General features: G+C 35.4%; 4 protein-coding genes across 5 annotated transcripts; 2 read left to right on the top strand and 2 right to left on the bottom strand.

Moving 5' to 3' along the window:
• Nucleotides 1-808: 808 nt before the first annotated feature.
• Nucleotides 809-8,654, bottom strand: LOC106638470 (retinol dehydrogenase 14). Of its 2 annotated transcripts, none has more exons than XM_023389916.2 (5): nucleotides 8,617-8,654; nucleotides 6,070-6,429; nucleotides 3,832-4,071; nucleotides 2,249-2,631; nucleotides 809-1,302 (listed from the first exon to the last, which is right to left on the bottom strand). In XM_023389916.2, the coding sequence occupies exons 2-5, from the start codon at nucleotides 6,341-6,343 to the stop codon at nucleotides 1,198-1,200; spliced, it is 1,002 nt and encodes a 333-aa protein (XP_023245684.1). In that variant the 5' UTR covers nucleotides 6,344-6,429; nucleotides 8,617-8,654; the 3' UTR covers nucleotides 809-1,197. The 2 variants fall into 2 exon arrangements, with proteins under 2 accessions (XP_023245684.1, XP_023245685.1); XM_023389917.2 differs by having other exon boundaries at nucleotides 6,070-6,337; nucleotides 8,617-8,642.
• Nucleotides 8,655-10,417: 1,763 nt separating this feature from the next.
• Nucleotides 10,418-11,821, bottom strand: LOC149375095 (uncharacterized). The gene is given in 4 exon segments (XM_089590470.1): nucleotides 10,418-10,731; nucleotides 10,794-10,967; nucleotides 11,034-11,318; nucleotides 11,638-11,821. Coding segments are annotated over 4 exon segments (957 nt in total).
• Nucleotides 11,822-12,904: 1,083 nt separating this feature from the next.
• beta4GalT7 (beta-1,4-galactosyltransferase 7) lies at nucleotides 12,905-14,705 on the top strand. The gene is made up of 5 exons (XM_014351709.2): nucleotides 12,905-13,310; nucleotides 13,487-13,689; nucleotides 13,779-14,002; nucleotides 14,085-14,231; nucleotides 14,311-14,705. The coding sequence occupies exons 1-5, from the start codon at nucleotides 13,208-13,210 to the stop codon at nucleotides 14,591-14,593; spliced, it is 960 nt and encodes a 319-aa protein (XP_014207195.2). The 5' UTR covers nucleotides 12,905-13,207; the 3' UTR covers nucleotides 14,594-14,705.
• Nucleotides 14,706-14,982: 277 nt separating this feature from the next.
• Nucleotides 14,983-20,710, top strand: LOC106638468 (cytosolic non-specific dipeptidase-like). The gene is made up of 6 exons (XM_014351622.2): nucleotides 14,983-15,201; nucleotides 15,266-15,527; nucleotides 15,591-15,849; nucleotides 19,650-19,931; nucleotides 20,032-20,212; nucleotides 20,293-20,710. The coding sequence occupies exons 1-6, from the start codon at nucleotides 14,983-14,985 to the stop codon at nucleotides 20,566-20,568; spliced, it is 1,479 nt and encodes a 492-aa protein (XP_014207108.2). The 3' UTR covers nucleotides 20,569-20,710.
• The last annotated feature ends 142 nt before the right edge of the window (nucleotides 20,711-20,852 follow it).

Below are 20,852 nucleotides of genomic sequence, written 5' to 3'. Positions count from 1 at the left end.
TCCAATTTTTCTTGAAAAAGCTTATTTCTTGCAGAAGGTAAGTGTTTCCGATAGTCTTACTTTTAGTATAGAAATTTTTCAGTAGAAAATAAAGAGGATATACTAGGCATAGTTAAGATAAACGCTTTTCAAAATTATATTCTACAGCCAATGCAAAACATACATATTGTTTTAAATAGTCTAATAACAGTTTTTTGTTATTAATTTTGGCGTCTTCAAAAATGAATTTCTTAAAAAAAATCAAATGCGAGTTTATTTTTCTTGTTTTTTAGTGTCATAATGTATTTAAAATTGAAAACCGCTTTACTTGTGGTTTGTAGTTTGGAAAAACTGGTCCGTCAGATTGACTTGTAAAAGTCTGCACTGCAGATAAACCTCAGAAATTGATCCTTCATACAAAAAAATTTTCTTCAAATCCAATACCTCTCTTTCAGATATTTCTGTTTTGCAGATTGTTGGATCTCTCTATCTTTTTTTTTTTATTTGTCACGTGGAATTTTTTTTTTTTTCAGTGAAAGTACCAGGCTTTCAGATCACTGAAATTCAACTGAATAAGATAATCATATTATCGAAAGAACAAGCGGCAATTCATGGGTTATTAGGAACAGAAAAAAAAAAAAATTTTGTCGTTCACTGCTGAAAAATTCGACCTTTCTAGTTTAAATAACTTCTAAAGTGGGTTAATTATTTAATTTATATTGGAAAAAGATTTTGACAGTCAAGTTTTTTTTTTCGTAATAAAATGTGGGTTTGTTATCAAGTATGTACACTTCATTGTTCAATCCTAGATTTTATTAAATACAAACAATTTAAAAAGATTCTGCGTTCAAAACGAACACTAGTTTAATTCATTTTTACATTCAATAGATACATTATTTTCCGTAATTCATCCCAGAGTTAAAAAAAATAATTGTACAAGTAACCTTTCGAATACTACTTTCATACGTACTACATATTATAAATTAATGGAGTATAATTTATATAACATATATAACAGTCTACATAAATTTTCTTTGTTAAACAAAACAAAAGTAGTCGTTCATTCTTACCTATAGTATTTTTATCATGCATCAACTTAAAAATATATAAATATAAAAATTCAAACCAAAGTCTATAGACATATACATAAAGTTAAAAATAAAAATAATACGTTCAAGAGGACGGAAATGAAATTTGAATTCTTATATTACTTTGACTTTATATTTTAGGGTCTGTCGGCTGAAGGTTCACGAGGTTCTCGCTTAACTCCCAGAACTTTTTACCTTTGGCTGGATCGCTGACACCTGAAGACAAACTGCTCTCCTAAAAACGAAAAATATATCTACGTTGAGTATATAATTTTTTTTTACTACTTTTATAAATTAAAAAATCCATTGTAGTTCTGTTTACGTGAAAACAAAATCATGTGATTATAATTATGAAAATTTTTATAAAATAATTTTGAAATATTACTATCAACCAAAGTTTTTTTTTTTACTATCAAATTCAGTCAAAGAACATAATGTGTTGCTAAAAGCGGGTTAGAAACATGTTTTTTTTTTATATAAAAATAGCAGTATGTCGCTTAGAAAAAATGTGTGTTGAAATCATACCATATAATTCCAGTAGACTGGTTTTTATTATTTTTTTTCAAGTTTGAAATTCTTCCTTGCAAATGTTCTTGACCCACGATGAACTTTTTTCAATTATAGTTCTTAAATTTTTCCGGAAAGTAATTTTTTATATTTTTTTGGGTGAAAAACTTGTTAACTTAGTACGATTTGCACATCTAGATTTTTAGTAAAAACTTTAATTCTTAAAAAGTTAAAAATGATGCATTTTTTGTAAATTCATACATCTTAAAGCCTATGAACGTATTAACTTGAAAATTCATCGTAAAAAAATAACAATTTTCATAGCTACTAGGACAAACATTATGTTAATATTATAATTTTTTTTTTTCGAACATTCAGGAAAAAAAAACCAAAAAAATAAATAAAAATATCGTCAACAGCCGTACCGATGGCGGTTTTTTTTAAAAAAACAGAAAAAACGTACACGAGTTAACGTTAACAATGAGACTCGCCAATAAATTAATTTACAAAAAACCACTATTAAAACCAGTGACAGGTAAGCCTAAAAATAATAAAAAAAAAAAAAAAAAAAAAAAAAAACCCGTGCCAATGCTAATTTTAAGAGAGTCCGCGACAATCAACGAGTATTAGTTTTTTCCCATGTACCAAATAATGTAAAAAATCGAAAGACTCACGTGGCAGTCCAAAAAGTACTTTCCGCTGACGGTCTTGAGTTCCTCGGCCACAGCGAGATGCAGCGTCGTCTGGGCCCCCTGTTCGGGCGTCTTGAAGAATCCCTTGACGATGAGCCACAGTCCCCAGGAGAGCGGGGCCGGCACGTTGCGCCATATCCCGCTGTCAATCATGCCCGGGTGAAGGCAATTCACCGTGACCCCGGTGCCCTCGAGGCGACGGGCCAATTCTAGGCTGAACACGATGTTGGCGTACTTGGACACGTAGTACAGGTAGGCGGGCAGCGAAGTCGTTGGGTTGACATTGTCGAGGTTCAGGGTTGACAGCCGGTAGAGTTCCGATGCCACAACGACCACGCGACTCGGTGCCGAGCGTTTCAGAAGATCTGCGAGAATTATTCGCGTTGTTGGGATATTTCAGGGGATTTTTTTAAATATATTTTATACGCAAGGAAATACATATATATTCATGATCTTTAACAATTAACTGCGTAGGTGATTAAGGTATAGAAGCCTATATATGTGAATTTTATGCCTTTTTTTAGTCGATGAACCCCGCTAATTTAATATTGGTTTTTTTCCACTGAATGGATTAGTAGTTTCTTATCATCTGCAAGGATAACGAGTCGGTGGGACTGAAAGTTTCATCCTGTTTTTTTTGTAATTACGTGTATGTAAGATAAAGCCAGTGGAGACGATGTAAGTTTTATTGAAAACTAATCTACAATTATTAATTATGGACAAAAACCTGGATCGATTGACCAATACGTTCGAAGTTACTGGTCTAGTCTATTGGAAAGGAATTTTTTTTTTTCTTAGTTATTTATTACTTAATTTTTTGTGAAACTTTTCAGTGCCTCGTCTCGTTGACGTTGAAAACCATACAGAAAGCTTCCCGTGACAATAAAAAAAAAAAATAAATAAATAAATTGGCAAAAACAAAAAAAATTATACATCATTAAGTTTCACGGTGAAAAAGAAGCCTTTGTGCACATGTACAATTCAAAAATTTATTGAAAAAATTTTTTTTTTATATATTTAGAAATCAAAGAGACGCATTGAAACGACATGTTTGTGTACTGTGCAAATTCGAGGTAGTTAGCAAAGCTGGTAAATTATTTTTTTTACATCGAAATGACCTTACGTATTCATAGAATTTCGCGGTAAACAGTTGCAAGTAACTTGGTTAGAGAATATAGAAAAATTGAATGACAAGCAAATTTTTTTTGGAAAAAAAAAAATTTAAGAAAAAATTCGTGTTGGTCTTTTTATTGACAAATTGATACTCGTTTCGCGAATAAAATACCTAAACATCACTTCACTCGACTTACGTGCTAAAATCATAGAAATACATTAGAGACTAATCATGTCTTTGTTTTATTGTCCATCGAAATTTTTGATGACCAATGAAATAAATATTAAATTATTATGTATTTGATCGACATTACTGGGATTTTATAGCTAACCACTGGACGGGGCAATTTTGTTTGGACATCTGAATCATGATATGATTACCATTTGGCTTTTTTCTCTTGCATGAACTTAAATAAAAAAAATAAAAAAATGATTGAAAAAATCCGACTAACCTACGAGCAGGTGGGTAAGCAAGAAAGGTCCATAATGGTTGGTAGCCATAGTCATTTCGATGCCGTCGTCGCTGATTTTTTTGTTGAACATCTCGGCAGTGCCGGCATTGTGGATCAGAACGTCGAGCCGGTTTTCCTCGCGGTTTATCAGCTTGGCAAAGTCGCGCACCGAATCCAGTGACGAAAGGTCAAGCTTGCGCACCACGATCTCGTTGTTACTGCTCTCTTTTACTAGTTCATCTGTAGACGAATTATCAGAGATTATTACTTATAAATGTTTTTTTTTTTTTTTTTATTGGTAAAAGCGGTTTTTTACGCGTTTCTTCAATTATTGCTGATACTACAATACATGTAGTGAACTTCTTCTTTTCAGTATTTTTATTAAAAATCAAATTAACAGCAAAAAAATACTTGATTTTTCGTGGTATTGTTTAAGTGGCCAAAATATTTTGCTGATTGTATTAATAATCGATTGTTAATGAATCGCTTAATCAACAAGTCTTTCCTTTTACGGTAGATTTTTGTGTTGAATACAATTAATTCAATTGGTAGTAAAATTAAATAACAATCTATTTTATTTCATGATTACATGTGAATTTGGCCATGGGTATTTTGACAGTTTTGTTATGAAAACAATTTTTTGCTAAAAATGTAATACATTGTTTATGTTAAAACATTGTTTTTTTTATGATTATTTATAATACAGTGCTTAGTGCTATTTTTTGAGCAAAAATGTTGCATTTAAATTAAGAAAACAAATCAATAAAATGAAAAAAAATTTTTCAAACTACTTAATGTAAATACTTGAATGTTTTATTCAAATACATTACAGTAAGCTATGTTTTATAAAACTGATTGCATTTATCTGCTACACAAAAAATTTTTTTTCAGTATTGCATTGTGAATGTTGATAAATGATAAAGATTTCTAGAAAAAAATACACTTTTGTCGAAAAAACAAAAATTTATTTAAAGTGCTTAAAAATCTTAATTTAATTATGGTGAAGTTATATCAAATCATTACTAAGTGCTACATTATATATTTTGTGAATACCAAAAAAATCATATTTCTTTGAGATTTGTTGTTTAATGAAATCATAATACTTAGAGACACGATACTCTAAGGCAAAAGATAAAATCGTTTGTGGCACCAAGAACGTTTTGTTTATCAGTGTGCAAAAAGTGCCAACTTGGCATTTTCGTAGAAATTTTCTCGCTTGTACGTGCGAAGAAAAAGACCAAAAAAAAAAAAAAAAAAAAAAAAAAAAACCCACAACTTTCGAAATACCTTTCAGCTGGATGATTTAAAATTTCCCCGACGAACGGAAGTTTTTGCGAAACACGCGAGTAGATGAAACTAGATTCTCGATTAGATTCGCTGAACTTTCTTTTCACGCGAGATCGAAACACGAGCGCGATTCGCGCTCACGTGTATACTCCTGATGTACAACTTATGAGAAGTGCAACGACACCCGCTATGCGATCCGAGATGATTTATCATGAGCTACTTTCACGTTGAAGTGATGAGCTCGTATCAATCTTAGTTTTTTTTTTTCTTGCTTTGGAATACTTTTATTGGTGCGATCAAATACTGTTGCAAAGTCAAGGAGGAGTTTTTTTTTTAATTTATGGTGTCTTACTGGAACTGACTGGAATAAGCTAATGTATTTGCAGAAAGTTTTTGAGTACCCAAAAAGTGCGATTTCTAAATTTTTTCCCTCGTTTCTCTTGACATTAATATTCATGTACGTCCCGCAAAAGATTTATTGACATTCAAGTGAATGCAGATTAAAAATAAGCAAGTGCATACAGACATTCGAAAATACGAAATTTTTTTTTTTTTTTTTATCAGCAGAGAAGAAATCGACATGTATGTTGGAGACAGTTTATTATTAATGAAAGTAAAAAAAAAAAAAAAACTAATAATCATATTTGTTATTACGACAAAACAATCATCTGACGGGTAAAAAAAAAGAAAAAAAGAAGATATTATTTAAAACACAGACCAAGCAATGAAAAAAAGTTTGTGCGTAGTAATTTAAAAACCTACTTGTTCAACTTTTTCCCAAGAAAAGACTGTAGAGAAAAAAAAAAAAAAAAAAAAAAAAAAAACATCAATTTTCAACGGATGAAAACCTTATACGATCCGACAAAGAGGGGTTGAACGATCAATGATGAATCAATTAGTTTGGCCAACCCTTTGATGTATTGTACACACACCGCAATGAATAATAATTACCTTTGAGCGCTGTCGCAGCGACGACGTTTCTGCAAGCCATGATGACCCTAGCCCCGCGTTTCGCGAGATCGCGAGCAGTTTCGCGGCCAATGCCGGAGGTACAGCCAGTTATGAGGACCGTTTTGCCCTTCATGTTGGCCCGGCTCTTGCACACTCCGGTCGACAGGTACACGTACAATCGCAGGAGACCCAGCAGGAATATTACACCGCCTATCACCGCGGCTGACAGCACCAGCAGGATTATCGAGCACGACCACAGCGTCAGGTACTGCATAGTTTGCGTATATATGATATGGTCGTGGATGCAGGTGTGATGATGCTTGTATGGATGAGATGACGATCGTCGAGTTTTTTAAATGTCTGCAAGGTGAAAAAATAAAATAATAATAATAATAATAATGATAAAATAAAAAAATAGTTGCATTCGTCGGTGAGTAGTTGAGAAAAATCTTTTTTTTTTTTTTATTCTTCAAAGTTATAAAAAAACGAGATGTGCCACCTTTTTTTCAATAAAACGTCTATTTGCTTGCTTTGCGAGAAAAGGACCATTATAAATGATGCAACGATACCGAACGAATATTTAATGAGGTACATATTGATTGATACCCTACACGAGTATGAGAGGAGAACACGTGTCAATGTAATAATAACAACAAAAAAAAGAAAAAAAAAAATAAAAAAGAAAGAAAAGTGCCTTATTCAGTCGAATGAATTGAATGTCTATACCTAATACTCCAAATGCAAATAATCGAGATGTCGAGCGTTTTGAGCTTTCCTACATAATATGTGTACATGTGATGAAAAACAAAACAAAGAGAAAAAGAAGCGGCAGCGTAGCACTGCAGGTGCAGAAGAGGCTTTCTCAATCGTGTTCCCGTTTCCCGGATGCAATCGTATACCTTATATGCTTACCCGCTCACGTTCTCTCGTATATTTCGCATTACCGGTATACATAAATATCGGTGCACCGAGTCCGGCTCTTTTGCATTTTGGTACACACACACACAACGTAAGTAAACGAATAAGATATTAAGAGAGCAGCGCAAAATTGCCCAATCACTCATCACTGCCTCGGAAAACTATGTACTTTGTTGTAAAAGGAGTGATATCACGAAACTACAGCTTCCTTGTTCAGGTGCTGTGACGCGCTCGTGGGAAAAACACCCGGGGACTCCCCGTACCGCCAAATATATTTATCCATAACTCACGAGGGTACCTTTATCACAGTGTGAAAATGTATTGTAAACGAAAAAAAAAAAAAAAAACTTCACCAAAAAGCGTAAAACTTTCCTAAACACACGGTTCCATATAGAGAAATTGACGGGATTTTCCGCAATTTCCAATCAAATTAACTAACAGTGCGTGCGTATACGTCTGGGGAGGAGAGCGCGTAAGATATAGCCTTGGCCGTCGAACTTGGCGAGTAAAAGTATACCTGTATAAGTATGGATGAGGAGATAATATATACTTAACTTTCCAAACTTTCTCCTCGCGCACACGCAGATGCCGTTAATTAAGTACACGAGATGCTGTATAATAGAATATAGGCATTTTAATATGCGTATATGCTATACATGCATTTGTCGTATTGGCATGAATGCGAGAAGAGAGGAAATATTTGGGTGAACATTGAAAGAAAAGATCGGGATGCATATATATTTTCAATTGTACTGTCAAGGTGAATGGCAACCGGTTGCACGCGTGCATGTGTGTGTATGTGTGTCTGTATCCTATTTACACGTTAGAAAAAATTTTCATCGTTACTAATTCATCACTTTTTTAGTAGTTTTATGTTGCTCATTATTGTTTTTTATAGAAAAGCTAAGGTGTATATAAATGCTATGCTTTTTTTTTACGATACACGCAATCGTCGGGATGATGAATTTGTATTTTTTGCCAGTAAAATGTCTTTGCTTTTTGAGCTCTCGTTCGTGAAATAAGAAGAAAAAAAAAGGAGGATGCAAAAACTTGATAATAAAACACACGAGCACTGTCTCATTAACATGTTGGCAATAATGACAATCGACATTTTTTTTTTGTTAACAATTTTCTCGGAAATGATTTCTCGAAGCAAATCATTATTATGGGCCATTCGTCAATTAAAATCATATAAGAGTGTGTTTTTTTTGTTTTTTTTTTGTTTTTTTTTAACGATTACGGTACACTTGATGACTTATTGTTACAAGCAACACTTGACCGATCGCTTACAAAAGAGGATACTTTCACAATATTAATTAAAAAAAAAAATCTCATCTCGCAACTTGTTCGGCGTTTACTTAAATTATTTCATTGATTTTGCATTTATTTTATCCAAAGGATAAACTGCAGGATGCTGTCGTTTACGAATTTTCAACGAAATCGGCATTGTATCGTGTACGAAAGATATATATTTTTCACTTTACCAAAATAGCTCCAAAATCCTTTTCTTACCGATACTCGCATACTCACCGATCTCGATACCAAAAAATGAACCAAAAAAGTAAAAAAAAAAAAAAAAAAGCCGCGTACGCGTCTTACAAGTATAGGATGCGAAAATACGGTACTCACAGTTACACTGGCGATCCTAGCTTCGGGACAGCTTGAGAGCGTCTGCTCGAGCCGGTTCGGTCGAGTAAAGAGATACTTACGGTATATACCTTCAATCTTACCAAGTTCGCTATACGTGTATGTGATGAGGGGAATGGAAAAAAAATAGAGAGAGTATAGCCAGCTGGTTGGTGCGGCAGGTAAGACGTTTCCCGTGTATATGCCTGTGTATACGTTGGAGACTCCACGAAAAGATTCCTGCACCTTTTGTGAGTTTTTTTGAGTTTTTTTGAGGAAAGGCAATCGTATGTTCCAAACGAAAAAAAAAGAGAGAGAAAACGTTTCGAGTTACTTTTTTTTGCCAACCCTAAAAATCTCTAAACATTGATACAGAGCTACGTATATATATGACAAGACCCAGAGGTACAAAAAATATTTTCCTGGGTCAGGATTTTTCGTGGGATTTTTCGTATGTTTACGCACACGTATATACAACCTGTTTTGCTTTGAACTTTTGCGCTCGTTGTTTTTATGAGAGCTGTACCTACTCCGATGATTTTTGACGATGCGCTGTGTAGGATCAAAATTTTTTGACACTACATTGTGTTGCCGGAATTAAATGAGGATACTTTTTCTATTTTTTTTGCGATACATAATTTTTCATGCATTGCTAGCGATGAAAAAAATTTTTCAAGCACCACTGTACTTGACGAAATTGTTTACAGGATAAACGATGAATTACACAGTACTATAATAGTAAAATAATAGTCAAAGTACTTGAAAAAATGTTTATATAGTTGTTGATTTCAAATATTTTACGATAAACGTTAATATTTAAAATGTATTACGTTTATTTGACTTAAAAAAAATTTTTTTTTCCTATATTGCATCGTTAATAGCGACGAATGACAATTTTTTTTGTTTAGCAAAAAAATGCACTTAAGCCTGGAAAACGAGTGTGGAAAATTCCATAAAATAATTTTACCCACATGTGTCTTTTGCTCGTGCAGAGTGTGAGGACGGGAAGAATTTTTTACTTTTTGTTCAATCGGTTGCTCAAGAGAACGGAGTTTGTATATTTTCGCAAGTAAGCCGAACTATGGGTTTTAGCACCTTTGAGATTTAGTCGTATTCTAAAGATGTGAAAATATATTGAATTTGTTTTTCACTTGAAATATTGCATCAATGTATAAATAATGTAAAAATATATAAATAATGTTAATATATAAATGACGTAAAAACAGTGAGTTAGGATTTAAAATTATATTCTTTCGGTGATTTTTTTTACCCTCAAAAGTTCAACTATGAATTATTGATTTTCTACTTGGCCTAAACAAATCTTGCACCACAAAACTGATACCTAAATAGTACTGGAATATATATTTATATATATATTTTTTATTTTTTTTTTAACGCGAGAAGATGAGAAGAATGAGATTCTGGTTTTTAAAAAAATAAAGTGTAAATTATTTTCTAGAACAATTGTAAGATAATTATTGCATGTATCGATTAAAACCGCGATTTTATAATTAATTTAAATCCTAAAGTTTTTTTTCCTTCCGTCAACTCGAAGAAATCCCAAACTCATCGTTGAAAAAAAAAAAACCCTTTATTTTATCCGCACAAAAAAAGTGCCATAGATTTGTACAAAAATCAGTGTATATGCAAAACAAAAGCAAAAACAAGGCCGATTCTAAAAATACACATCGTACAAAATCCTTATCTCACGTAAACACGTCAGAAACGAGTGTTCAAGATACTGAAAATTTTTAAAAGCCACGCGAGCGAATGGAAAAAAAAAAAAAGAAAAGAAAAAAGGTAATTAAATTTGAGTCCTCGGTCTTCGCCACGCTTTACCAGCGCACTCGATACTCATCCTGGACGAGTTCACGGTTTCGGCGGCGTGGTAATGCCCGTGGGCGCCGTTACCGCAACGATAGAGCTCGTTTTCCAGGCAGGCGATTTTCGCGTCCTTGAGCTTGATCGTGCCCTCGAGAAAAGCAACCTTGTGCCGCAGCGTTTTAATGGCCTCGCTATTGTGCTCCGCAATACCGATCGGCTTCAGGTAGATGTTGCGAATCTCCCGCTCCTCGCCGTCTGTCGGAACCATACACAAACGAGAACGCGTTTACCGATCTGTTCTATTTTTTTTTTTTTTCCCCCTCAAAAAGTTAATTCATGTGCGGTAACGCCGATACCCTTGAGACGCCCTTGAGTTTTTTCGGCCGACTTTTCGGCAAACCACCTCCAAAAGCACACCACCGCGAGTATCGCCCTGAACAGTCCGACGAAGAAACCGGCCACGCAGTCGATCGACCACTTGAAGATGGATCTCTTTTTCACGGAGATCTTTTTCAGGGTCAACTCCATGGCTGCGAAAACACAAAAAAACAAGCTCAACCAGGGGGTACGGATCGGTAAGGTGGGAAAAAGCTCACCAGCGTTGTTGTTGATGAGATCGGTAGTGCTCTGGTCTACTTTGGTGTCGTGCGAGACGAGCTTTTGGTTGCGCAAGTCGAGGAGGATCCTCTCGATCACGCCCCCCTGCGAGTGCACCAGCTGGTCTATCGTCTCCGGGCTCAGGCGCATACCGATCTTCGTGAGAACTTTGCGGTTCAGGACGTTCCAGTTGTCCCGCTTGCCCTGCATGCTGTTCGACGTTATGTAATTGTGCGACGCCACGATTCCCGGGTAATAGAACTTGAGGACCTCCGACATTAGTACTGTAATTTTGCGCTAATGTTTATTTTTTACCCACCGCGAGACGATGCCTCGAAAATTGTTAATTGTACGATCGTTTGGCGCGCCCACCAACCATCGATACTCCGTTGATGTAAATTCAATTCTTATTTTTCGATAAATTTAGCCATCAAATATTACAATCAGATTCACCGAACGGATTGATTTTTACAAAAAAACCGCAGAGCACAAAAAATCGTTAACCGATCGACACGCGACTCTAGGGAATAATAGTGGTAAAAAAAAAAAAAAAAAAAAAAAAAAAAAAGAAAAGAAAAGAAAGAGAAACAGTGGGCAAACGACCGGCATCGGAAAAATCGCGAGCAATGCTCCGGCCGACGATTTTTTTGGTCAAGGGAATCCCGTCGATCCAATCGAGGACCTCGTCCAGCTTGGAGGGCGGCTCGTTGTTGCGGTAAAAGGTGTCCTCGCTCCTCGACTCCGACATCAGCTCGTCCCTGGACGATGGCGTCCCTTGATTGGTCATCGCGACGGTCACAGTTTTTTTTTTTTTTTTTTTTTTATCTCTTCTCGTGATAATATAACCGTCGATCGAGCGCTCCCATTTACAAGCCAGAGCAACGGAGAAGCGACGCTTTCTTCGATTTCATCTCGTCGGAAAAATTCGTGCGCTGCCGATGAATTGTTTACTTGGGTGATTTTCGCTCGATAATCGGCCGATTTTATCAACAATAAAGGGATGAAAAGGATTTTTATATTTACCATTAACGTGCGTGACCCCGTTTGAGGTTTTTGGGTTGTGAGGTTACCGAGAGAAACACGAGTGTTTTTTATTTTTTTTTTCACCGTACATCATATACATACGTGTTTCACGTTAATTGCAGATGTCGGAGGTTTACGAAGGTCGTGACACAATGTTTGCATTTTAATCGCTTTCTCGGGGTCATTTTTTTTTTTTCTTCCTTGTGAACTACTTGCGAAATTTTTTTTTTATTATTTACATTCAAAACATTTTGTTTTCTTCATACCATTGTGTGGCATTGCATAACATAATTTGACAATTCAAATTTCATCCATACAAAATGGTCTAATCGAGTATGTTATTATGTGTATTTTTTTTCTCTCATTACCAATTGATATCGTTAATTCCTTGGGAACATTCGAAAACATACAGTATAATTAGTTGTGTCGATGCATAATACAACTTAGTGCATTCAACAAATAGAACTAGGGCATAGCGTAGTTGATTTTATTTTTCTTTTTTTCTTTTAATGTTTCATTTATGCTAGTGGATTTTTATCAAACAAGCGCCAAATGAATATGTGGACCAATAATATAAAATAATCCTACCAAACTATTGTTCCAATTATTCGGAGAATGCCCTTTTTTGTTTGGTTAAACAATTTTTTTTTTTTATTGTTTAATTATAATAACAATATGTTTCATAATTAAAAGCTGTTCCTCTGGATAATAACGATTTTCCATTCAATTTTCTCCCGCGCTGCTCCTGTCATCTTCCCAACCAACCAAACCCGAAAAAAGGTTAGGTCAGTTTGTCGGCTGCTACAATTTTGCACGTCTGCCGCTGCTATACTGCAGTCTGCACTGAACGAAAGATCACATTCATCATAATGAGTAGGTATTTACACTTTTTATCTGCAAAAACACGCAATTATCAATTATCATTAAAGTTAGAAAGAGAAAAGTGCATCTCTTTCATTTAACGTGGTAATGTGTACCTCATCTTTAAACCCTCGATAAAATACGAACAATAACAATGTCGCGAACTCGGTGATACTGTCGGTAGTGATTATTTTCACACCTTGCAATATCAACAAAACCGTAATTGTTATACCCTTTATCACTCATATTCCCTTTCATCCCATATTTTATACACAAAAATCTCTCAAGTATGGAAGTGCTGGTAAAGAATCTCAAGATTAAATACGTTCTCACGTGCATTGCCGTCACTTTCGTCGTTTCTCTTTTTATCAGCATGGCTCCTATAAACGTGGGTAAGTTTACTTATTTTTTGTTTTTTAAATAAATTTACAAAAAAAAGTATCTTGAATGTGTTTCTATACAAATGAAATCGGAAGAAAGTTTTTTTTTTTTTTTCTGATCGTTACATTTTCACTTAATGTAGGTTGTAAGAAATCTAAAAAAATATTCTTAACATCTCCTAATTTAGAGCAATGCAAGTGCGGTAAAACTGAAGAGACTGATATAGATGAACGTCATGTCCATAAAAGTGCATTCAAGCATACCAAACACCGGCTAGCCATATTAGTGCCATTCAGGGATCGTTTCGAAGAATTATTGATATTTGCGCCTCACATAAAGTCATTTCTTGATAAGCAAGATATTAATTACCATGTATTTATTTTAAATCAGGTATGTTTGAAAATTCAACGTTCAACATGATACCTTGTTGTCACCATGAGAATGAAAAGATTGATTGAGTGAATTTATAAAATTTACAGATAGATAAGTATAGATTTAATCGTGCTTCTTTGATAAATGTTGGATTCTTGGAAGTAAAAGGAGAATTTGATTACATTGCCATGCACGATGTAGACCTTTTACCCATGAATCATCAGCTGAAATATTACTACCCAGAGACTGGACCTTTGCACATTTCATCTCCAGAACTACATCCAAGATACCACTATCCAACTTTTATTGGTGGTATTTTGCTTGTGAACAGGTTAGTGCACAAATAGTATTATTTTTTCATTATTTTTGGATATCTTCAAGTATATTATAAAATTATCTGCTTTATTTTGTAGGGAACACTTTTTGAAAGTAAATGGAATGTCTAACAAATATTGGGGCTGGGGTCTGGAGGATGATGAATTCTACGTAAGACTGAAAGAAGCTGGACTCAACGTTACTAGACCACCAAATCTTCTAACTGGAATACAAAGTACTTTTAAGTAAGAAAAAAATTTTTTTTTTTGCTCATATTTTTACAAAAACGACTCTTGTTAGCTGTAACAAAGAATCATATTCCAGGCATATTCATGACAGAAATCATAGAAAGAGGGATATGGCAAAATGCTTCAATCAAAGGGAAGTCACGAGAAAACGTGATAGGCAAACTGGTCTGAACAATGTAGCTTACAAAATAGAAAATACCATCAATGCTAAAATAGAAAATACTTCTATTACAATCTTAAATGTTATGTTAACGTGTGATAAATCGATTACACCTTGGTGCTTGTGTGATATGCTCAATATTGTCAGTGATAAAAAAATTAAAAATCAAAGTAATCTAAAAACAAATGTTTATAGGTAGTACGAGTTATTTAAGAAGAACATGATATTTTATTTTTAAGATACTATTGATGTTTGTATTTAAATATGATTTTTACATGTATTTCATAAAAAAATACTTGAGTCATCTTATTGTAAAACGACAATTTCACATCACTAGTGATAGTTTTTTAATTTCATCGTGATATAAATAAGAAAAAATAAATTGTCTTGTACATTACCTAATATTTAAGTCTGACGAAAAATCTATTAAAGAAAATTTTATTTAAAAATGTGTTCATTCTATAAACATAGTCCACTGAAAAAAAAAAGAAGGTTTTTGTAGGTAGTACAGAGGAAAAAAAACACAATCAAATTTCATTTTAACCTCTGCTACTAATTGAAAAGAAAAATCTCTTTGCCTTGAAAAAAATGCCGACTCCACCGGATATAACAAGGATTTACAAACACATAGATTCTCGTAAAAAATGCTACGTCGACGAATTGAGGGAAATCGTGAAAATTCAAAGTATCAGCTCAGATCCATCAGCAGCTAATCACTTACAAACACTGATAAAATGGACGTCAAGTAGATTAAAAAACCTGGGCTTCAACCTCGTTTTGAAGACACCGGATTACAAAGCATACAAGGTATTGACGTGAAAATATTTTTCCTGCATAAATGTGCACATTCCATGTTAATACGATTTCACAGGGTAACAAACCAAACGTCATAGTAGGAATCCTTGGAAAAGACCCAAAGAAGAAGACCCTCTTGTACTATTGTCACCTGGACGTTTTGAAGGTCCAAAGGGCAGAATGGAAAACGGAGCCCTTTCAATTGACGGAAAAGGACGGAAAGCTCTACGGACGCGGTACGGCGAAGATGAAGGGACCCTTTTTGTGTTTTATCCATGCCATCGAGTGCTACCTAGAATTGGGCATCGAACTGCCGATCAACATAAAAATAATATGCGGTGAGCAAAACAAGCAGTGACTCATTCTCAGGTGGATTAGTTTAATATTCTGTTGCGCATCAGAATCGATGTACGAGTGTCGGAGTAAGGGACTCCAGAGTATTTTGGACGAGTTGAGGACGACCTTCCTGCGGAGTGTTGATTGCGTCCTGATGACCGAGAGCAAATGGCTCGGTAAGGACTATCCGTGCATCATCTACGGAACGCGAGGTGTTTGCTACTTCAATTTGACGATCGACGGACCGGGTAAGGATCTTCACAGCGGGGATTTCGGTGGTGTCGTGCGCGAGCCTATGCAAGACCTGCTCTTTATCCTCAACAAGTGAGTGGAGATGGTTCTTGCTATTCTTTAGGATTTTTTTAAGGGATCACCTTGTGGTTGATGAACTTGATGTTCGATGAGAGTGGGCTGTAGCTGTTTAAAAAATTCAAGATACGACCAAGTGAACACCGATTCTCATAAAAATGCGGCAACTCGAATTCAAATTTTTTTAATTTAGCGCTCTCTCTTTTTTTCCTCTTACCTCTCCGGGATGAGTGGGGGTGCGTTCCGAAATCAATTCAAGCTGTTCAAACGCCTTCAAACTACAAAAATTTAAATGATGTCGGGGTGCCATTTCACATGGAGGTTTTTCGGAACAACGCTCCCCCCCTTCCTTTTTTTTTGTGTCAATGAGAGAGAGAGAGGGCGGCGAATAATGCAGTCTGCTGTCTGCTACTTTCGTTGCTCCGCCGCCTCATGCGACTTGGAAAAAACAAGAACAAGCGTTAGTTATAAACAAATGACCTGCGTATTGTAATATCTCTTTGTGGAAGTAACCTTTACTTGCATTATTAAGACTACAATTGAAAAACAAGTTCAAAAATAATCTCAAGAAAAGTTTCGAAACCGGTACTGACTGAGGTTACTCCAGGAGTCTCGAGAATATAATTTACATATTTATACACGCGTTGATCGCAGCCGCTGTTCTTACATCATCTTTCTTTTTGTTAAAATATTACATGAACCTGACAATGATAATTATTTAAACTCATCAGGTTTGTTAGGTTAGGAAGATTGTGCACGTATGAGTACAGCTTGACGTGTGCAAACATATAGGAATTGAAGCAACTTTCACGGTGAATAAAATTCAGCAATCATGAATATGAATAACAACAGTGGTATGAACAAAAAATGGGGATACCCTGTGAATCCAAACTACTATGCCGCTAAGAATCAGCATCAGCAACAACACCAAAACACCAATAGGATGGGTCAAATGTCATATCAGCAGCCCCGCTCGACGTACCAGCAGTATCAGTCACCTGGAGGATCTGAGCGTTCGTATTCCAATGCACGGGGAACAGGACGGTATGCGCCCTACGGTGCACCAAACACCGGGAATTACAAGCCAAGACCAGCCGCAACGGGTATGGGTTTTTACAATCGTCAGCCGAAAATGCAAAATACGCAGGCGAGCAGACCGGCTCCTGTGGAATCTCCAAACAATTATTATAAACAGGATACGAGTAGAAATATGAACAAACCAGAAAACAGTGCCTTCACTGGTATGGGTAAACCTAAGCCAGTGAAAAGAGTAACTAACAGAGCCGCTGCCACTTCAACTATAGCGAATAAGTCGGCTATTAGTGCTGCCTTGTCGAGCCTAGCTAAACAAGTGTTAGATAATTTCAATAATAAACCATTGGGTATGAAAAATACTGTTTTATCGTCTGACGCAGCAAAATCTGTAAATGCTGTCGAAGCACCTGTTACTGCTAGAAGGAAGAGGAAAAGGGGTATCAGTAAAACTCTGAAAAAGAGGCTCACCATCACTGCCTTGTTTAACTACCTGGGTAGGATAAATGAGGAGCATCTCAAGTTGAAAAATCTTAAGAGGGAAGCTGAGGATCTAGCAGAGTCGCTTACTGTAAAAAAGTCAAGAATGGACAAAGATGAAGAGGAGATGTCTATTGATAAAAGCAACAGAGTGGATACGATTGATTCTGAAGATAAAACTATTTTAGATCACGAAGAGGATGCTCAGGAGCCTGTGTCAATACCAAAAGAAAATCAGATCGAATCTAGTAGTGAGAATTTACAAGACAATGTAGAAGAGTATAATGAAGACAAAAAAGAAGATATAGTAAAAGTGCACGATGAAGAGAAAAAAGAAGATAAAATAGAAGGGGATGAAAAACAAGAAGATAAAATAGAAGGGGAAGAGAAACAAGAAGATAAAATAGAAGAGGAAGAGAAACAAGAAGATAAAATAGAAGAGGAAGAGAAAAAAGACAATACAAAGGCTAATGAGCCACTAATACAGTTTGAGCATTTTGGCAAGTTGTATTCAGTCCCAGTATTTAGGCTGAATCCCAAAGTAATGATCGTTATACATGAGAATCATCCTCACCAAGTGCTCGAAATTACAAATTTCAATGCGTTTAGAAGCGCAGTTGCGGAAGAGATAGATACAATGCCCATGGGCACTTGGCCACAATTCGAAAAGTCTTACTACAGCCAAGGGATGTACATCATCATAGGTGTGAATGATTATAGCAAAAGCTGGATGTTCAAGCATTTTGGTGGTGTAAAAAAACGTTTGCACCAGCCTGTAAAAATGGGCGAGCTTTATGATATCATTCAAGTTCAGGTCCATCTACCTAACAGCATATATGACCCAGAGACGTTCCTCCGACGTTTAAATGGTTACAATCCTAAACTCGTTACAACCCACTGGCGTATCGTGGGCGCGGAAAATGTCGACAAATACGCTGTGACAGCAAAACCATTGAGAAACCCAATAACGATCGAGTTACCGGAAAGAGACGATTACAAGCTGAAAAAGCTCGATTACAAGCCTTTTTACGAGCTTGGTCAATTATTATTCAAAGTGATCCAACCGCCAATTGACTTGAGCAGCGTCAAATTAAGCAACAACTCGATCATGAATCCGGAAGTGCAGCATCAATTACCAGAGAATCAATGGCGCAACCCAACACAGATTGGTTTGCCTCACAGTGGTGAGAGTAAGACACCTGATGATCAAGAGGTATTTTACGTGTGTTGTGAGCTTGGTTGGTTTAAGTTTAGGGTAATGAACGCCGTCACCGAATCTGTACCGAATCCAGAGTCACAACAGTTATGTGAGCAGCAGCCTAGTCTAGAAAATACCCAAGATGGATATCAATACAATGAAGACGAGTATGAGAGTCATACAGCGAATGAGCATGTCTTTCATCAAGATGGTGATGATTTTGAACAAGAAAATGAAGAATTTTCTGAGTCTTGTCCTAATTGGATGAACTCACAACCTATGGATCATCCTACGTGGGAGGAAGAAAAGCAAGACATGGACGTAACAGAAGAAGCAGAGTCCATGAGTAATGAAGATTATAACGGAAATCAGGAAGAATTATAAAACGTTAGTTTTATGCAGAAGCTAAACTTTAAATTAAGCAAGCAAGACAAGCACATAGAAATAAGAAGCGGTTTTGATGAAGACAGTAGTAACAAGTGTGAGGAAGCGAGAAATAAAGTTTCTTCTAAAGTCATGGAGCGGTGTTTACGGATTTTCTACTAAGAGTACTGCACGAGTGTCAAATTTGTCTTTATTTTTATTATGTCTGTTATGTGTATATGAAAAGTGATTGTCTTAATCATGTTTTTTTAACTGTGAGATTGCCGATTGAAAACTGTATTGTCTTTTTTTTTTTTTTTTTCTTTTTTTTTCTTTTGTTTAATTAGGAAACTTTTTATCTTCAAGACAGTGTAATCTAAATAATGTTTTTGTTGTGTCCTAGTATCAACACATGTTAAAAACGTAACGTTTATTGAACCTTTGATAAATTGTTATGAATGTTTTTAGGTACAAATAAGTTAATACAATTTTCCGAGATGACCAATATAATACATAAGTAAATGAAAAAATAAAAATTAGATAAGATACACTTCTTTTGTTTTATTATTAAACCCTTCAAAAAGTGATTTTTTTAAATTGTTACGACTATTGGAACTAGTGTCTAAAGATGTATAGAATTATGAGATAATAAAATAGACCCCTTCTACGTATGGATAGGACAAAATATAAAAAAAAAGAATTTTTTTGCTACGTGATAGTTTTTAAAATATTTTTTTGTTAGTCTGATAGATTCCCAAGGTCGTTTCAACATTCCACATTTCTTGGATGATATCGTGCCAGTTACACCTGACGAAGAGGCATTCTATCACAAAATTAAAATGGATGCCAAAGACTATCGGAACAACGTCGGTGTGATCAAGCTTGGCCACAACGAAGAGCTTAAACTGGTACTGATGCACGTCTGGAGATATCCTTGGTTCAATCTACACTACATCAACAGTTCTTGCGAAGGCGCAAATCTCCTCAACATACCGAAACAAGTATATGTTCGATTTTCCGTACGGTGAGAATCGGTTTTTTTTTCTTTTTATTTATTAAAAAAAAGAAAAAATAGGTTCATCATGATTACTAAAGTGTAAAATTGTGCTAATTATTGGTTTCAGTACAGTGCCCAATCAAAAGCATGAAAAAATTAATAAGTTAATATTGAACTATATTAAAGATTTAGTCAAACAATCGCAAACGCCGAATAAAGTGAGTATTAATCCAGAACACTTCATGGACCCTTGGTACGAAGATCGCCTGCATTGGAATTATGAAGCGGCTAACATAGCAACCAAACAGGTGCAAATACATTGTTCTGTATTTTGTTGAGTATGTAATATCACTTTCTTGTGGCAATTTTTCATTTAATGTTTTCTCAGGTGTATAAAGAGGAGGCTAGTTTCATTCGTGAAGGCAACGGCTTTCCCACGCTGCTGAAATTACGCGATTCCATGCCCAGTCGTAACATCCTAATGCTACCTATTGTTAATAGCGAGGCAAAAGCTCACAGCGAGGAAGAAAACATATCGGTTCACTGCTATATTGAAGGCACCAAGCTTCTTGCAAACTACTTTTATCAGTTGCGAGAAACTGCACGCAAGTACGATGAAACTGCTTTGATACGTCAGCACAGAATCTGCCGAGATAAGTTGTAACCGAACTTAAGAATATTTTTGGTTTTTAATTAAAAAACCGTAAATTAACGGCTTCTCTTTGTGTGTGTGTCATTAGTCGTATATTACTTGCTAATTTTGAAGTAGGTAAATTCATTACAAGTGAAATTCGAGTGGTAGAAATTGGTAAAATTGGCTTATTATCGAAAAAAATTCATAAAACATTTAAAATATAACTTTCTTGTATTTCTAAGGTTAATTGAAGTACTGTGGATCGACTCCTCTCGTTTGTTTTATAGACAGTTTGATGAGACAGGAAGGGCCTA

The sequence above is a fragment of the Copidosoma floridanum genome, unplaced genomic scaffold (assembly GCF_036245765.1).
Source record: "Copidosoma floridanum isolate Cflo_tuat_1 unplaced genomic scaffold, Cflo_Japanese_pri ptg000012l, whole genome shotgun sequence".
NCBI classification, from domain to species: Eukaryota; Metazoa; Arthropoda; class Insecta; order Hymenoptera; family Encyrtidae; genus Copidosoma; species Copidosoma floridanum.
The sequence above is the reverse complement of the archived record's forward strand: the minus strand, read 5'-3'. Positions and strand labels throughout refer to the sequence as shown.

Bases quoted from the DNA above. Each gene is read 5' to 3' on its own strand.
- LOC106638470 (XM_023389916.2), bottom strand. From the start codon at position 6,343: ATGCAGTACCTGACGCTGTGGTCGTGCTCGATAATCCTGCTGGTGCTG. The intron at 2,632-3,831 runs GTTAGTCGGATT...TAATTCTCGCAG, and splicing joins GCTTACCCACCTGCTCGTAG to ATCTTCTGAAACGCTCGGCA. The intron at 1,303-2,248 runs GTGAGTCTTTCG...TTTCGTTTTTAG, and splicing joins AGTACTTTTTGGACTGCCAC to GAGAGCAGTTTGTCTTCAGG.
- LOC106638468 (XM_014351622.2), top strand. From the start codon at position 14,983: ATGCCGACTCCACCGGATATAACAAGGATTTACAAACACATAGATTCT. The intron at 15,202-15,265 runs GTATTGACGTGA...ACGATTTCACAG, and splicing joins CGGATTACAAAGCATACAAG to GGTAACAAACCAAACGTCAT. The intron at 15,528-15,590 runs GTGAGCAAAACA...GTTGCGCATCAG, and splicing joins CAACATAAAAATAATATGCG to AATCGATGTACGAGTGTCGG.
- beta4GalT7 (XM_014351709.2), top strand. From the start codon at position 13,208: ATGGAAGTGCTGGTAAAGAATCTCAAGATTAAATACGTTCTCACGTGC. The intron at 13,311-13,486 runs GTAAGTTTACTT...CTCCTAATTTAG, and splicing joins CATGGCTCCTATAAACGTGG to AGCAATGCAAGTGCGGTAAA. The intron at 14,003-14,084 runs GTTAGTGCACAA...TTTATTTTGTAG, and splicing joins GGTATTTTGCTTGTGAACAG to GGAACACTTTTTGAAAGTAA.